We start from the raw sequence: 18,608 nt of genomic DNA, 5'->3' as shown, positions 1-18,608 counted from the left end.
ATACAACACTCCAGAAATACAGGAGATTCAGACGATTTGATTTCCCAGTATATAGATAAGTAGCTTGTCAAAGATCTCTTACTCTTTGGTAGAGACAGGGTCTTGCTCTGTTACCCAAGTTGCAGTGCAGGTGCAGTCACAGCTCACTGCAGCCTCATACTCAAGCAACCCTCCCACCTCAGCCTCATGAGCAGCTGGGACTACAGGTGTGCACCATCACACCTGGCTAATTATTTTATTTTTTGTAGAGATGGGGTCTCACTTTGTTGCATCAGCTGGTCTTGAACTAGTTGCCTCAAGCAATCTTCCCACCTTGGCTTCCAAAGTTCTGGGATTACAGGTGTGAGCCACCAGGATGGCCTCCAGTGCTCTCTTAACTCTACCACTAACGGTCAGCATAGATGCAATTTAAAGGAAGTCAAATTCTTTTCCACTATCACAGATTATAACTCATTTTTTAAATCCCCAAAATTTCTATACAGACTACCCAGTCTCACTGCCCATTAGTCCCATAAATACTTTCTAGTCCCTGACAAAAGCCCTTGTTCCTAGGTTATACTTAGACTTGACATATTTCATTTTCTTCCCTGGATCCACTCTCTCCCTTACTTATCCGCTTTCTTATTTCTATGTATACCTATCTCTTCTCCCTGTCCTTGCACTCTCTCTTTCCTTCCCTCCCTTCCTTCCTCTTTCCACTTTCCCTCATTCCCTCCCCTTCTTTTTCCTTCTCCCTCCCTTGTATGTTTGTATCTCAATACTACTTTGCCAATATTTGAGTCTTACCATAATCCAATCACAACATTCTAGTTCCTACATCTACATTTAAACATCTATAATATCATCAAATTGTCTTGCAATATTTCTCTCATGCTTAAGACGTGCAACCTTGCATTTCCAAGGAAAAATCCATAAACTTTTTTAGAAGCATATGTTCAAACAATTCAATTAGAAAATAGGCAACGGACATGAAAAGATATTTCACTAGATAGCATAAAGATAGAACATAAGTACATGAAAAGATGTTCAATATCATTAGCCATCAGGAAAATGCAAATGAAAACCCCAATGAGGTATCATTACATATCTATTATAATAGCTAAAATAAAAAATGGCAATGCTAGGAGAAACCAGATCTCTCACACATTGTTGGTGGGAATGCAAAATGACACAGACATTCTGGAAAACAGTATGGCAGTTTCCTATAGAACTAACCATACATGGCCTAGCACCAGACTTAGCAATCACCCTCTTAGGCATTGATTCCAGAGAAATGAAATCACATCCATACAAAAACCTGTACATGAATGTTCATGGAAGTTTTATTTGTAATAGCCCCAAACTGGCCACAACCAAAATACCCCCTGAGAAGTGAATTCCATGATTTTTAAAAATTGTACTTTATGGCCGGGCACGGTGGCTTATGCCTGTAATCCCAGCACTTTGGGAGGCTGAGGCGGGTGGATCACAAGGTAAGGAATTCAAGACCAGCCTGGCCAACATGGTGAAATCCCATCTCTACTAAAAACAACAAAAATTAGCTGGGTGTGGTGGCACATGCCAGTGGTCCCAGCTACTCGGGAGGCTGAGGCAGAAGAATCGCTTGAACCCAGGAGATGGAGGTAGCAGTGAACCGCGATCACATCACTGCACTCCAGCCTGGGCGACAAGGCAAGACTCCATCTAAAAAAAAAAAATTGTACTTTATAAAATAACATTTCTTAGGAGAGTCAGACTAGCAGCTTTATATATATGTGAAAAAGAAGTACCTATTAAGACATTTCTAAGAATCATTTTTCCTCCAAACAGTACAAACCAAACCAAACCTTAGCTTTGAATTCGATTTTAGGCGGAATAATGGAAGTCTGTGTCTTGTTATAACTGCAGTTATGCAGTGGTTATGCAGAGAAACTTAAGCACCAATATTGCACAGTTAGTCTCAACTAGTACATATTTCGCTATCTGACAAAAGCTAATCAAGAAGACTACTTTGACTCCCTTCCACAACCCCTTGTTGGTTTTTATTTTTTTTTCAATTCTCTAGATTCTTTCAATTTTCCCAACATGAAAAAATTCTTAAACTGCTACCATACCTTATGCCAAACATAGGTTTAACAGAGATTTCTCTTAGACATCTATATCCAGTGAATAATCTCCATTATTCTTTCCTCCCAAGGAAAATCTTTATATTTTACTAACCCCTTACTACTTAGCGGCGTCTCAGTAGTCGGTGTTTAGCTCTGAATAAAGGCACGTGGTGCATTCTCTGCAAATTGCTTTCAGCTAAAAACAGATGTTAATTTAAAAACGTAGATAACATCCCATGGCAGCTGTTGTTTCACACTTCTTTTGCTCAACCCCCAGTGGTCCAAATCCCATCTTTTATTTCAATAATTTTCTGCAGCTTTTCTTCCATTCCAGCTGCAGGTCTTTCACTGTGATGATCATTCAAACTTAACAGAAAAGCCATGTTTTACTGAGCAAAACTATCAGGATGACTACACAGAGTCAATGCAGGCAGCCCTAAGTCACGGCTCTAATTTAAGAATGAAATATGTTCTAATGATAAATGTCAGTTATCTGGATGCAGTGTCTGAATAATTTTAACTATAAGAACAGGAACTTGGGAAATTAACTAAATGCATGTCCGTCTTCCAGCCGCAGATCTTAGTAGAGTGTTTTCATGACAAGATAAGATGGAAGAAAGGAGAAGGACCAGGTCAGAATTCATAGTGACCTTAATCACCTAGCACATGTAGTCAGAAAAGATTAAAGTTCTTTAAAAGTAACTGTGAGTCACTGGAAATAAAATGCATAAAATTGATTAAGATGGGGAGGGACTAGATGAGAATATTCAGAAACATTTACAGAGTGGATCAAACAAGAAATCAGGACTAAACAGTGTATTATTGTGGCCAAAATAGCTACTGAGATAATACATGTATAAATTGGAATATTCTGATACTGATCACTGGCCACTAATCCTAAATTACACCAAGCATGGGGTTACAGCCTCAATAGCTACAAAAAAGTAGACTTTTGAGCTCTATTCTTCACTCTTGGCATAGTGCAAGGCATATAGTAAACAAGTATTTATTGAGTTAATGATGTTTGCAAAATCTAAAGAAAAATTTGTAGAAGATTATGAGGAAAGCAAGAATAACATAGGGAACATGAAAATAAAGCCAGTTAAGTCTAGTGCCATCTAAACTATGCACATGTGTCACCATTTAGGGTAGAAAACTCTCCCTACTTAATTTTATGTTGGTAGCACATGACCTGCTCCAAGCACTAGCCTGATTCTTTCATTTGTTTGTTGTTGTTGTTGTTTTCTTTATTTGGTTTTTGCAAACAGTGCAAGTGAAGAGGTGAAAAGAGAGAGGAGCAGTGAGGACAAGGCTGACAAAGGTTAAAGCTGTGCTTCTCAGAGCGGGAGGGGTGAGGCATCCAAGCTCCAAGATTCACGGTATCTCAGGGCATGGAAGCTTCACCTAAAAATTTGGGGTTGAGGAGGAAGGTTTTGAGCTTTTCCTTTTTTCCCACTTTTTAAAAATTGATATATCATAGTTGCATCTATTTTGGAGGTACATGTGATATTTTGACACCTGTGTACAATGTGTAAGGATCAAATTAGGGTAATTGGGATATCCATCACCTCATTTATCTTTTCTTTGTGTTGGGAATGTTTCACTTCTCTTCTAGCTATTAATTATTTTGAAATATACAAGTTACTGTTGACTATAATTTCCTTACCGTACTATTGAATAACAGAACTTATTTTTTCCATCTAACTATTTTTTGCAACCCAATTTTTTCCTCTTTAATGAGGTATTGTTACATGCATATCCTGGTAAAATTCCCCTTTTTTTTTTTTTTTTGTGGTCAGGGGTGTGTGGGTGTGTGTGTGTGTGTGTAGAAAGGAAGTGGGTGAAGGGAGGGGAAGAGAGAGGGAGGGAAAGAGGCAGATTATCTGGAAATAGAAAGTAAAACAATATTCTGCTCAGAGTGACTAGAAAATTTGTTATTATTATTTGGGTCATCAGTGGTGTTTATTAATACTGTAGTCACCAAGACTATGAATAGTACCCAGTATTGCCAGGAGAACAAATTATGTTAATAATACTGGTCTTCTTAGCTCTGCTTGTCCCCTGTGGTCTGAGTGAGCCCGATGTATGAAATCTCTAAGGTGTTCCCATAGATTTGAAAAATGAGCTGGCTCTCTCAGAAATTAATTTACTTTACATGAACATGAAAATTTTTGCTTCTATAAATTAAATCAATTTTCTTTTCTTAAGAGATGGGGTCTCACTCTGTCACCCAGGCTGGAGTGCAGTGGTGCAATCATAGCTCACTGCAGCCTCAAACTCCTAGGGTCAAGTGATCCTCCTACTTCAGCCCCCTAAGTAGCTGGAACTACCACACCCTGCTAAAAATCAGTTTTCTTAACAAGTATGATAAAATGTTTTATTTACAAACTAGGTTACTCTTAGGCATACTTTCTGCTTCAGTTTCCCTATAACATGAAAGTCCTTAAGATTATAGTTCAAGTACAATTTTAGTACTATTATTCATTTGTAATTTAAAAACTTAAAAATTTTGAAAATAAGAAAATACAAAGAACAACTTAATTACCACTGTTCACATCTGGATATATATACTTCCACTTATTTAGATTTTTTTTTAATATGGACAAAATAATTATTCTTGTTTTTGTAAAATGTATCTATGTTCATAAAAAATAATTCAAACAATACAAGAAGCACAAAGATGGAAATATATATCACTTCCACTTTGCAATACCCAGAAATTAACATGGTTCATATTAGATATGCATCACCCTCCATATCTTGCAGATGGAAGGATACGAAGGGATTCTTCTATGTTAATAGGTTTATGTTATACGTCCTATTGTTAATAAAGAGTATTATGGCTGGGCGCAATGGATCACACCTGTAATCCCAGCACTTTGGGAGGCAGAGTTAGGCAGAATGCTTGAGCCAGGAGTTTGAGACCAGCCTGGGCAACATGGTGAAACCCTATCTCTACAAAAAATTTAAAAATTAGCCAAGTGTGGTGGGGTGAGCCTATAGTCCCAGCTACTCGGGAGGCTAAGGTGGGACGATTGATTGAGCCTGAGAGGTTGAGGCTGCAGTGAGTCATGAACAGGCCACTGCACTCCAGAGTGGGCAACAGAGACCCTGTCTCAAAAAATATATAGAGTATTAAATTTAATTTTACTTAAAAAAGAAAAGTGAAATTTTATAGGAATTATTAACCTTCAAATACGTATTTCCTGACCATATTTTATTTTCTGTAAGATCCCTCTAAAGTTAGGAGATTAGGAAGAATATATTTTTTTTAACTACTTAATGACTTTTAAACAGTATTCTGGACTCTTTGTTTTGAAAGTGATAACTCTGATATTTTCTCCATTTCTCTTTCCTCCAAATTCCACTTTTTATCATATAGTTGTATTTTTACATTAACCAAGATAATACCCAATTTTTGCCAGGCACAGTGTCCTGTGCCTTAGTCCCAGCTGCTCTGGAGGCAGAGCAAGGAGGATTGCCTGAGGCCAGGAGTTCAAGGCAGACATGCACTATGATCATGCCTGTGAATAGCAACTGCACTCCACCTCCGGCAACACAGCAAGTCCCTGTCTTTAAAAAAAAATACTCAATTTCTTTTCTAATCATAATATCTATGGTTGTTTAGCATTAGTTACTCATAAGTGGATTGCTCACCACCATGATTCTTTGTTTTTTCATTCAGATTCTCCATTTCTGATAAGTCTTCTATTTACATTCATTGTTAAGCAGTTTTTTCACGAAGGACTCACAGATGCTATTATTCTCTGAAGATTTACATGATTGAGAATATTTGCCTGTTGCCTCTAAATGTGACAAAAATCTCAACCAAGTATAATATTCTCGGGTCACACTTCTAGATTCTTTTTTCTTTTCAGAGACTTTTTATTGAATTATATCTTTGAGTACATCTTCTGTTCCTATTAGTTTAATGCTGAATCATCTGTCTTCTATATCAAATACATATTTCTAATTGCCTTAATCTGTCTTTCATGTGCATTCACTGTGATTATCTCAAGTCTGTCTTGATTTTCACGGTTGTTTGTCTTTATTCCCTGCCTGTCACCTGTCCTACCTCTTCCCCAAGACACATAGCTCAGTGCTATTATATGTGGACCCAAACCCACCACTGTGATAGCACACCTAGGTTGGTCCATGTCTGTAGTGTTTTGTATGTCAAAATTACCTCTTAATCCATTCTCACAATAAAACTCTCAACAGAGTGCTAGGACCTATGAAGTCATTTCAATATTTTCAATAACCTCTTACTTATGAAGAAATTAACACAATATTACAAATGGAACTCTTCTTACATCTTCCTTCTCTTTCCTTTCATATTCAGACTGCATGCTCCAAAAAATTATCTCTTGCTGTTTAGTTTATAATGAGTTGGCAAACTTTTTATGTAAAGGGCCAAACAGTAATACACTTTGAGGGATATATGAACCCTATCACAAGTAAACCCTGCCATTATAGTATGAAAGCAGCCATCGGCAATATGCAAACAAATGGGCTTGGCTGTGTTCCAAAAGAACCGTATTTACAAAGATGAGAGGCAGGTTGTAATTTGCTGACTCCTGTTTTATACAATCAACTTTGGCAACTGCAGTCAAAGTAAAGGTCCCTGGCCATGTACTGACTTGGAATGGGTGGACTTAAATAGTGTTGTTGTAAGGATTATATTAATAGCCAACTAGCACAAATTTGAACTCAGCACCACATGGCCCATGTGGAAGAATGAGTCAATGTAGGTAATGTGCTGACCTAGCAAGGTCTCTTCAGCACCAGCATTCTAACCAGTGCTATGCTCTACTAAAGGGATTCAGAAGACTATTCTGCTGTATGTAACCCCAAAGAATGGCAGGAATTTACTACAGCTATAACAAAAATCGTAATAATATTCAGTTACCTTTTGCTAAGAACTTTCAAATATTTCATTTGAGCTCAATAACTACCCTAGAAGTATGCATGGTAGGTGTTCTTTCCATGACAAAGTTAAGAAAAGTGAGAACTACAAAAAAATTAAATTCCCATTCTTACAGCAGATTAGGAGTAGACTAGGACCTAAAACCATAATCTTTGATCTCTTAGGACTGGCATTTTTGGGGTAGCCCTTCTTTTTTCCTAATGGTAAGACTAATCAGAGCACCAATATTTTTTGAAAGCTCCTCGCTACAGGTTCGCTCAGCCCAAAGTAAGAGAAAATGGCCCTATGCAGACATTAGACAACTGCCACAATGGCTCAATGTGGAGCAGCATCCTCAACTGACATCACATGGTCCCATTTACCTTACCACTCGCAGAACTAAGTTTCATTGTAAAAAATATAAGTTCATTTAGTAGCATGTAGCCAAGCTATGGTTGTAAATATTATTGGATGTCTCAGATAAACACTGTTGTAAATTTATTTAACCCTAAACTATTTGTGTGGCATTCTTCATGACTTATTACAGATACTCCTTAATTGTTCAATGAGAACTTGGAAAATTTTGAACCCACTAGATAGGAGGTTAGCTTAGGGAACTGAGACTTGACTTGTCTACTCAAAGGTGCCTGATAAATAGGATCATAGAATCTCATGTTGGAAAGAACCTTAAAAGTACGAGGAAATCTCACATACCTCCACTAATTCTCCCAAATCCAGGATGACTCTCTTACTAGTTTGATATGTGGGGTTCTGTTTAATTTTCAAAAGGAGGCATTTTGTTTCAAAATATATATTGTCAATGAAGGGCAGCATCACCTTCAAGGGAGCAAAAGTTGGTCTTTAAGGAATGAAAAAACTCTTAGCTAATAACAATGATTTCTGTCCCTCCAAAGCCCAACCCTACATGAAAAGTCTTATTCCTTAGCATTTAATTGATCTTGTTAGAAATTAAAATCACTTAATTTAAAATTAATTTAAGTATATTTTTCCTCCTTTGAGAGGCAATAATGAAAAAAAGGTTGAGAAATGCTGTTCTAAAGATCATTTAGTCTACCTTTATCTAATTTGTGTATCTCTACAACACTGTCATCAATAATAGTTAGCACTCACTGTGCCCTTATCTTCCAGACTTTCGCTTAAATTCTTGTTACATGGATTATCATATTAATTCTCACAACATCCCAGTGTGACAGGTACCATGATTGTCCTTACTTACAAATTAAGAAACTGAAGCTAAGAAATATTAAGAATGTCCTCATATTCAAACTTTCGTGTTGTTATCCTCTATACCATACTGCCCTCTACATCAGTATGTATCTCCCTTCTTATCAAATACCTCTAGAAGAAAATTCCTTGTATCCTGAAGTGGTTTATTTCATAGTATGAAGGTGAAAGGTGTGGACTTTGAGGTCACATAAAACATACACACAACACACACATGGACTGAAGTTCTAATTCTAGTCTATCACACATTGTGGTTATTGAGCAAGTTATTTAATCTGTGTACTCATCTATAAAATAGGAATTATATATGGTTACATAGTAGAATGTGAGGTTTAAATGTGATCATGTTTATAAAGCCCTTACCTTTCACTAGCACACATTAAATAGTAATCATTCAATCCATATATTTATATGAATATATATATTCATTTATATATATGAAATATATGCAATCATCATTTGTAAAAAAAAAAAAATTAAAGCAGGTGGTAACAGGGAGTATATGGGAATTCTCTGTTCTTTCTGTTTAATTTTACTGTGACTAAGGCTACTCTAAAAATAAAGCTTATAATTACTTAAAGACCAATAAAAAAGTAAGAATCTCATACATTAAAACAATTAAAACAACAAGATGCCAAATTTCATCTGTTTAACTGTCAACACTTAAAAATACTGATTATTTCAACTGTGGGTGTAGTAAGTAAATTTCACAAAAAAATAGTGACAGGAATATATGACAATACATATCAAGATTCCTTAAAATGTATACACACTTCTGACTCAGTAATTCCATTTATAGAAATTTATTTTCAGGAAATAATCAGATAAATGTACAGAGATATGTGTGATGTGTGAATGTTTTATACACACACAAATACAATGTTTATTGCAGCACTGTTTATAGTAGCAAGACACTGGAAATTGTTCATGTCTATATATAGCAGGATAGTTGAATAAATTATGGTAGTCTATACTTAATAAATGTGTGATATAGATCTATGTTTATTAACATAAATAGAAGGCCATAATATTTATGTCTTGAAAAAAAATCATGTGTTACTCCTGTAATCAGAAAGCTATTTTTGCTTTAGAAAAAACATAAGTGTTCCAAAGAACTATAGTGGCTGGGCAGTCTATGGATCAGGAAAACTTGAATTAATGGGAGGGCTTTAGTTTTAAACAATTTTTATTTATTAAACCTATGAACCAAAAGACAAATACATATCCTTCCATAGCAATAACCACATGTGATCAAAGTGTTCATTAAAGATTTCACAAAAGTGATGTATTTTTTTCAACTAATTCAACACTGCTGAGGCCCATAAACAATGTGATCTTTGAGGAAAGCTAATATTTGTTACCTCAGATTTAGACAGATGACCCTCAGTTTCCAGGTATTGACAAAACTCAAATACCTTTTTCAATAAAATGTAATGAGATAGAGAATAAGGACCAGAATCTACAGCAAGCTGAATACTTTTTTAGTTACACATGCATATCTGTGGGGAAGGAAAAGGAAAGAGGGAGAATTCAAAAGAAATGAGTTGTACTTATCCTTGTCTCCTCTAGGAGACAGATGCTTGAGAGCACTTACTAGAAGGAGAAAAAGATTACATCACCTGTCAATAGTTTTTTGAGTTCTACTAAGTTTATTTTTATTTTATTTATTTATTTATTTATTTTTGAGACAGTGTCTCGCTCTGTCGCCCAGGCTGGAGTGCAGTAGCACAATATCGGCTCACTGCAGCCTCCACCTCCCAGGTTCAAGTGATTCTCCTGCCTCAACCTCCTGAGTAGCTGGGATTACAGGCGCATGCCACCATGCCTGGCTAATTTTTGTATTTTTAGTAGAGACAGGGTTTTACCATGTTGGCCGGGCTGGTCTTGAATTCCCGACCTCAGGTGATCCACTCACCTCGGCCTCTCAAAGTGCTGGGATTATAGGCGTGAGCCACCACACCCAGCCAATTTTATTTAATTGAAAAAAAAAAAAAAAGGACTCAAGCAATCCTCTTGCCTCAGCCTCCCAAGTAGCTGGAACTACAGGCATACACCTGGCAAGTTCTGTTAAGTTTAAATATGTAATAAAAGTGTAAAGGATTATTAAGGTTGTGTCTACATTGTATTAAACACAAAGGAAATACAAATATATTTCACATCCAGTGACACATTCTGAACATTTATTGATGTTCATATTTTATGTGTTATGGTCTTTCCTTGAGCTCTGAGCTCTGCAGATGTTATAAATCTGCCAAATAAATTCTTGATTATATTTTCTCTGCATGTTTCTTTTCAGACTTCAATAGAGTAGAGTATCTAACAAAATTTTTCCTGGATTTTATAAAGTATTCATGAATGTAAACAGCCAAAAATCATCATATCTCTCTTAATAGCTGTAGTTTGCACATACTATGTATGCTCTTCACTACATAGTAGAAAAAAAAAAAAATCTTTGATTTTGACCATGTTGGTAAAGGCTGTCCTCATCCCACAGCTTTAATACAACTGTAGCTTTGTAACAGAAGTGTCTATAGCCATCTCCAGTACATACTAATTTCTGCTGGTACTATAATCAAATGTCCTTAAAGGTCAGTTACTTAATACAGTGAATATAGGCACTGTATGTCTTTTAATCCTCGCCAAACTAAAGAGAGCCAAGCTTGCTGACAAGAAGCATGATGAGGTCATCAGCAGGGGACAGTCTGGAGTTTGAGGTCAACAACTGTCTTGATCAGGAGTATGGTGGGTCTGCAGATGCAGTTCACTCTCTTATAAAAGTGGTCCTCTACCCAGGTCCTCACTCACTGAATAAAAGTACCAGAGAAGACAGCGAGGAGTTACAAGCAAAAGAAAATGAGAGTAATAAACAATTCCGAACAGATACCTCAACTAGAATTTGGGCAGAAAACACATTTTGTACATCCCAAATGAAAAAAATAACTAATGTCTAGGGTGAAGAAAAGTCTTAAGATTCATTTGTTCAATGTCACGCCTAATAAGCAGACTATCCCCACTCTTACCTCTATCTGTACAATGAATCCAGTCTATTTCTCTCACAACAGAAAAAAAGAGTTGTTAAGGTTATCACAGCAATGCAAATGGAACAGAGTGGGTATTAGGGTAGCTTCTTACATAATCATGATATTCCCTTTTTAACACTGCAGTTTTTACCCATTTGATTTTTAGACAAAATACCATTCATAATTTAGAATACGAACAACATAAGCAAAATGTAAGGACTTCTTTTACTGCTATTGCTATATTTAGGAGGCAATGCTGTTAAAGGAAACCAGACTGCCAGATGAAAAACAGCATGGATGCTTTGGGCCACACCCCTCACTCACACACCCAATTAGCTATGAAAGGGGCTTTAAGGAAGAAAAGCAAGGTATACAAAATTTGTTCATATAATGACCATCGAGTTATTTATACCTATATTCTGTCAATTTTGTTTGGTATCCTAATTTACTGATTAGTATAACAACTTTTCTTCAAATTGCCATTATGGTAAAGGAACCCTCATCCCTTGGCAGGAATCTAAAGAGCCCTTATACCCATGGTATTCCTTCCTAAATGGCCCTAACTGTGCCCACATAAAAACCAGCTCCTTCATCTATAAAATCACATTTTTCTAGGTGCTTCCAGTTAAAAGACTTGAGGTTTTGCTATTGTTCCCTCCTGCTTATTTCTCCTTTTGCCTTTTCATCCTTTCCCTAACCAAGGGTCTGTTCAGATGTGTGCAGACCACTCTAGGCTTAAACAACCTTTAAATCCAACTACCATACCAAAGAGTACAGATCTCTTGGAATGTCATCATAATGAATCAAACTTCTTAGAATTTTTTAAAGATGTTAAAATTTCATGTATTCAATGATTACAACTATGTAAAAAATGCATTTGATAAAAAGGACTAAAAAAAAACAACATAGAAAAGAATTGTGTGAATATAGCAATGGAACCTCACTTGCAAAAAACATCTTGGGACTGTAGTTTACTTTATAGGAGAAACATTAATTACCATTTTCTTTCATGTGTACAGGACTATTTAAATCTTCTATTTCTTTTTTAGTCAGTTTTGGTTTTTATTTACCTAAGAAATTTTCAGTTTTCCCCATTTTTCATGTTTGTTGTCATAAATTGTTCATTGTATTCCCTTTGCTTTTTTTTCTGTTTGACTAATCTTGTCAAAGAAGAAATGTTTAGCTTTATTAATCCTATTTTATAATTTTGGTTTTTGTTACATTTATTTTTAAACTTCCTTCCTTCTTCAGATTTATTTTACTGATATTTTTTGCAAGTTTTAAAAATTTCGTGGCTTATAAATTTTGAGTCTTTCTTCTTTTCCAAGAAAAACATTTTAAATATATATATTTCCCTTCATAGCCCTGTCTCAGAACTCACTTCTGAATTTCTCACTCAAACTCAACATTTCCAAAACCAAACTCCTGGTCTTTTCCCACATACCTGTTCTTTCTGGAGTCTTATCAATCTTGTCAGTAACAATTTTGTTTTTCCAATTGCTCAGGTCAAAACACTTGAAGTCATGCTTGACTTCTCTATTATATTCTTTGTCCAATCTGTTAGAAAATCCTGTTGTCAGAACCTTTAATATGTTCAAAATCCACCACTCTATCTTCATTCCCTTTGCTACCAATCTGTAACTGGCCACCATCGCTTACTCAATTACTGCAATAGCCTCCCAATGGGTCTCCTTCTCCTTGACCTTCTAAGGACAATTCTCAACACAGGATCTGAGTTATCCATTCACTAGGTAGTTTCAAATCATCTATTGAGTTCCTCTATTATTCAAGAGAATACTCTCAATTCCTTACAATAATCTACAAAGTCCTGTATGACCTGGCCACTTGCTGCCTCTCTGACCCATTGTCTCATTCCTCTCCTTCTCATTCACTGCTCCAGCCAAACTGCTGGGATTTAACTAATATTTTGCCTTTTTAGTGAGGCCTTCCCTGACAATCTTTTTTTTTTAATAGTATGATTCTTTATTTTGTAAAACAAGCCTCCACTCCCCCAAAAAAACCTTTTTCATAACAATTTGTATTTTCCAGGGCCAGGGCCAAGGCTAAGGCTAGGATGAGATGAATGAGGGAGAACAAGAGAATTTACCTAAGGATTAAAATGTAAGAAATCTGGCAATCTTATTTAAAACTGCAGTCTACTCACCCATCATCTAATACTTCCTAGCCCTGTCCCTGCATGTTCTCTTTCATGGCATGTATCATTACCTGACATATTATGTATTTTACCCACTTATTTATTGTATTAGGCCATTCTTGCATTGCTATAAAGAAATACCTGACACTGGGAAATTTATAAAGAAAAGAGGTTTAATTGGTTCATGGTTCTGCAGCCTATACAGGTAGCATGGTGCTAGCAATTGCTTGGCTTCCGGTGAGGTCTCAGAAAGCTTTCACTCATGGCGGAAGGCAAAGGGGGAGCCAGCATCTCACATGGCAACAACTGGAGCAAGAGGAGGGAGAGCCACCAATGTTTAACCAACCAAATATGGTCATTTGGGTCATGAGGGTGGATGCCTTATGGTTTGGTGCTGTCCTTGTAAACTCACTATCACAGGGAGCATCAAGCCATAAATAATCCACCCCCATGATCCAAATACCTCCTACCAAGCCCCACCTCCAACACTGGGGATTACACTTCAACATGAGATTTAGGCAGGGGCAAATATACAAACTTCTGTTTTTTTGGTCTGTTTTGCCCTTTGCCATATTCCTAGCTAAGTGCTTGGCATGTAGTACTCAGTAATTAATTGTGGAGTAAATAAAAATTACTCCTTGACATTTTCATGAATTTTATTACCTAGAATATGGTCAATTTATATAAATGTTTATTCATGGGAAAAAAGTATAGTCTCCACTTGTTGGACTCTACACATGTCCATTAAATCAAGATTTCAATTATACAGTATTGTTCAAATCTCCTATTTCCTGACACTTTGTTTGCTTAATCTATCAATTACTAAATGAAAGGAGTTAAAATTCTTGACAGTGGACTTTTGTGTACACTGAAGCTATGTTACACACATTTAGAATTGTTTTATCTTCCCAGAGAATTGATTTTTCTGTCAATATTGATCTCTAGTAATCTCTACTAATGATTTTGCTTTAAAGACTATTTGTATTACATTACCAATATAGGCTGGGCACGGTAGCTCACTTCTATAATCCCAGCACTTTGGGAGGCCGAGGCGGGTGAATCACCTGAGGTTGGGAGTTTGAGACCAGCCTGACCAACATGGAGAAACCCCGTCTCTACTAAAAATACAAAATTAGCCGGGCATGGTGGCGCATTCCTGTAATCCTAGCTACCTGGGAGGATGAGGCAGGAGAATCGCTTGAACCTGGGAGGCGGAGGTTGCGGTGAGCCAAGATAACTCCATTGGACTCCAGCCTGGGCAACAAGAGTGAAATGCCATATCAAAACAAACAAACAAACAAACAAACAAACAAACCAAAAACAAAAAAACCGATTACTACTATATTAGCCCTCTTTGGAGTATTTATCTGGTATAAACTTTTTTATATTCTCTGACATTTAAATTTTCTTTGTTTTTGTTTTTTTGTTGTTGTTTTTTTTTTCTTTTAAATGACATATGGTCTTGCTCTGTTGCCCAGTGCAATTGCAGGAACAAGGCTCACTGCAGACTTGAACACCCAGGCTCAAGCAATCCTCCCATCTCAGCCTTCCAAATAGCTGGGACTACAGGCGTGTGCCACCATGCACCTGGCTAATTTTTTAAAAAACGTTTTGTAGAGACGGGGTCTCATTGTGTTGCTTGTGCTGGTCTCAAACTCCTGGGCTGAAGCGATTCTCCTGCCTTGGCCTCCCATAAATGCTGGGATTACAGGTGTGAGCCACAGCACCCAGCCACCTTCTCTGTTTTAGATGTCTTTAAAAAAAAAAAAAAAAAAAACTGAGGAAAAAAATCTGTTTTACATTAACAATGATTATTGAGTTTTTGATTCATTGCTAGTATCTCATTGTGTGTTTTCTATTTTCCATCTTTTTTCCCATGTTTCTTCCCCTGCATGCTGCACTTTCCCCTAATTCTTGCCATCTTTGGGGTTAATTTTTTTTCTTTATCCAACATTTTCCCTCTCCGTCCTTGAAAATTATATACTCTATTTCTTTCCTTTTAGTGATTACCCTAGAAATTCTGTATTTCACTTACTAAAATCTAGAATGAGTATCTTTATCTTCCTCTTGAAAAGTATAAGGACCTTAGAATGCTTTAACTCTCTTCACTCCTCTTCTGATTTATATGTTGTTATTGTCCAAGATTTTATTTTAATTTTTAACCCCCTGAATTAGACATTAGTGTATATGCTTTATATGATCAATTTTTGTTTAGGTTTCCACAAGTTTATGATTTTTTTTTTTTTTTTTTTGTCTACCATTCCTTTCTGCATCTCATGACTTCCTTCATTCCAGTTCTCTCAGGAAGGATGCTGTCCCATTCAAGGGTTCTAGATTTATGTATGGATGTCTGATACAACCTCCCATTCTGCATGAGCTCTCAGTTATGTCTCCTATCCTCTGAGTACACAACCTTTGTAAACCAAGCACCTATCTTACTGTGAGCCAGAGGATGCCCTCCAGGAGAACGTTGAGTTTGCTTACTCTTGCGGAATCAAGCATCCTTATCATTTCAGCCTGTTTCCCTTACTTTACTGCCAGCTCAACCATGCTTTCAATAAATATTTTGAATATATTATCTAGCATTTTTGGATGATCTGACCAGGAGATTTTCTCTAAAAATCATTCTATCTTGTTGCCTTGAATGTTCTTAGGTTAACTTTTTTAGTATTCATGTTCTTTAAAATGATTTCATACAAATGTTGTATTTACTATATATGCTCTATCAGCGAAAAGTATAACTGAAAAAGCCATGTATACATGGAATTGCTTAAGAACTGTTTTAGTCACAAAATGATTTTTGTTTTGCCTATCATATATATTTTACATAAGCTAAAAGCCATTTCCAAAAGACTGCCCTTTTTTTCTGAATTCTAAGTGTAAATATTGACTCCAGTATATTATCTGCAACATCTTACTGTAAAAATTTCCAACATAGAGCAAAGTTAAAAGATTATCTACCACATGTATTCTGACTTTATCGTTTTACAATATTGCTTATCACATATTTACCTATCTATCTCTCTGTTTATCCATCAATTCATATTACTTTTTGTTGTTACATTACAAAGGAAAATGCAGACATCAATACATTACCCCACCAATATTTCATAAACAAAAAATTTTATTTCTAGGCAATAAATCTCAAATTCCCCAAGTTTTGCTTAATATTTTTATAAGCATTTAAAAAGCACAACTCTCTGTGCCACAATCACATAACACTATTTGAGTCAGAAAACAACAGTCTCACAGTTAAGAAGGGGGAAAAGTTAAAAATAAATTATTAACTCTTTATAATACATTATATTTCCATGTTAGTAATAAGCTTCATATGTGGCACATTCATTTGAAATGTTTGCCCTTTCATTTCATCAATATTTAGGGGTTCCTATTATAGTTTCTATTTGTTTATGATGAAAAGCTCTCATTTGCCATCATTTCCCTGTTCAGTACTTGTGGAAGACTATTCAATTTCATGGAGGCAGCTGACTAATTACCTTTTAAACTTAGTTTAGGCAAAGTTGCATTTACCTTCTGTAGGTAAGTGTCTTCCAGTTTAATGATTTTATAAATTAGATTCTATCATCTCTTTAAAATTTTATTATAATAAACACTTCATTAGCTACCATATCAAGACTGTGCTTCTACTGTTTTCCTATCTTTAACGTTAGGAGCTTAATTTACATTTCTAGGGAGCATTTCTTTATGAAAATTGATCACTTTGAATGCATACAAAAAGATGAGAAGTGAATTTTAAAGTTTAGATTTGTTTGGATTTGGAAAAAGGCTTTCAGATAATTTTTTATATTTGTTAAAGACAAAAAAGACCAAAAAGTGTAAAGCAATGTCTATAGAATTCCTCTCCTCTCAAGACAAAAATAAAATTGTATATAAAACATTTATTTTAATAATCTACATGGTATATACTTGTCTATTATCACAAATTCATACTATGACCTTACCCTTCATATGCTAGATGAAATTAAAATCAATGTAATATTTTACTCTTTATCAAAATAATCCAATCCAGATTCAGGCAATCTGAGTTCCATGTGAGTAATTTTAGGCACACCCCTAATCTCTGTGGGGCAACTTTTCCTCATCTTTAATTTAAAATTCCCTATGATGGTCTTTACTGTTTAGGGATATTCCATTGTCTAATATGGTTTCTTTTTTCAGAGTATTAAAATATTGACTAGCCAAAGGACAGGGAGTAATGTAATTCTAGCACTTCACAAATACAAAAAGGTATTTGGCCTGTTTCTCTTCCCCTAAGCATGAGAACTTCTTGGTAGCACATTAAACAAAAGAATGGTTCCAACTTAAGCTATCTCATTTAATTTCTTCAAAACTTTTGTTTCTTTTTTCATAATACTGTATAGCCTACTATCAAAAGAAGAACTAATAAAACACTCATTATAATTGAAACAGTAGCAAAGTATGCAAAAGAAGAAACATGAAAAAGCTAGTATGCCCCAAGGGAAAACATCCAGTTCCAGATGTAACCACATAGAAAAGCTGGAGGATAATAATTTTGATAACAATAATAGTGACCTTATCAAAGTATGTCCAAAAAATAATTAGAAAACCATTTGAGAAAAACCAATGAACAAAAAATTCACATTAGTAGAATAGAGCATCCTAGAGCCAGCAGGATGGTTACAAATATGATGCTTATGTGAAAACTAAATCACTGCATAAAATCTCAGAGGCCAGAGACAATGAGGACACAAAGAATAGGCTTCCAAACTTCTGTTTCATTCACTTTCATCTTTTTGGGCTCTTTAGGCAGGAGGAGAATTCATTAATTTTCCCCAGATACAGGGAAACAAATATTAGCAATAAGAGCAAAGAACAAAGCTCTAAGTCCAAATAAATGTGACATTAACCCCAGCACTTTTTACCATATGTTCATTCATAGAAGACAGCCTCATTTATATGAAGAGTCCTGGAATATGCTAATGTCATTCAGATGAAAAGGCAAGATTCAATTACATATCATAACCCTTGCAATATTTTAACGTTTCTCAGCTTCTAAAATTGCTGTTTTCCAGAGGCTTCACTGCTTGGTAGACTTCAAAATGCCACTTTATATATAAAAATCTAATTATAGAACATGAATATCTACACAACAATACAAATTCTCAAATCTTGACCAATCTGAAGTTTCCCCCTTCTTTTTGGCAGTTAAAAAT

At 35.7% G+C, this 18,608-nt stretch overlaps 1 protein-coding gene across 22 annotated transcripts in view; it reads right to left on the bottom strand.

Annotated features, from left to right (window-relative positions):
- WDPCP (WD repeat containing planar cell polarity effector) overlaps positions 1-18,608 on the bottom strand; it is a 729,520-nt gene that overhangs the window by 254,766 nt on the left and 456,146 nt on the right. The window contains exon 13 of one of the 22 annotated variants that reach the window (XM_063789784.1): positions 14,469-14,667. The exons of the other annotated variants lie outside the window; for them this stretch is intronic. Coding sequence (XP_063645854.1) covers positions 14,532-14,667 — 136 coding nt within the window. The 3' untranslated portion in view covers positions 14,469-14,531. Of the gene's footprint in view, positions 1-14,468; positions 14,668-18,608 lie in introns of those variants that run through there. 22 annotated transcript variants of the gene reach the window in all.

The sequence above is a fragment of the Pan troglodytes genome, chromosome 12, assembly GCF_028858775.2.
Source record: "Pan troglodytes isolate AG18354 chromosome 12, NHGRI_mPanTro3-v2.0_pri, whole genome shotgun sequence".
NCBI lineage: Eukaryota > Metazoa > Chordata > Mammalia > Primates > Hominidae > Pan > Pan troglodytes.
The sequence above is the reverse complement of the archived record's forward strand: the minus strand, read 5'-3'. Positions and strand labels throughout refer to the sequence as shown.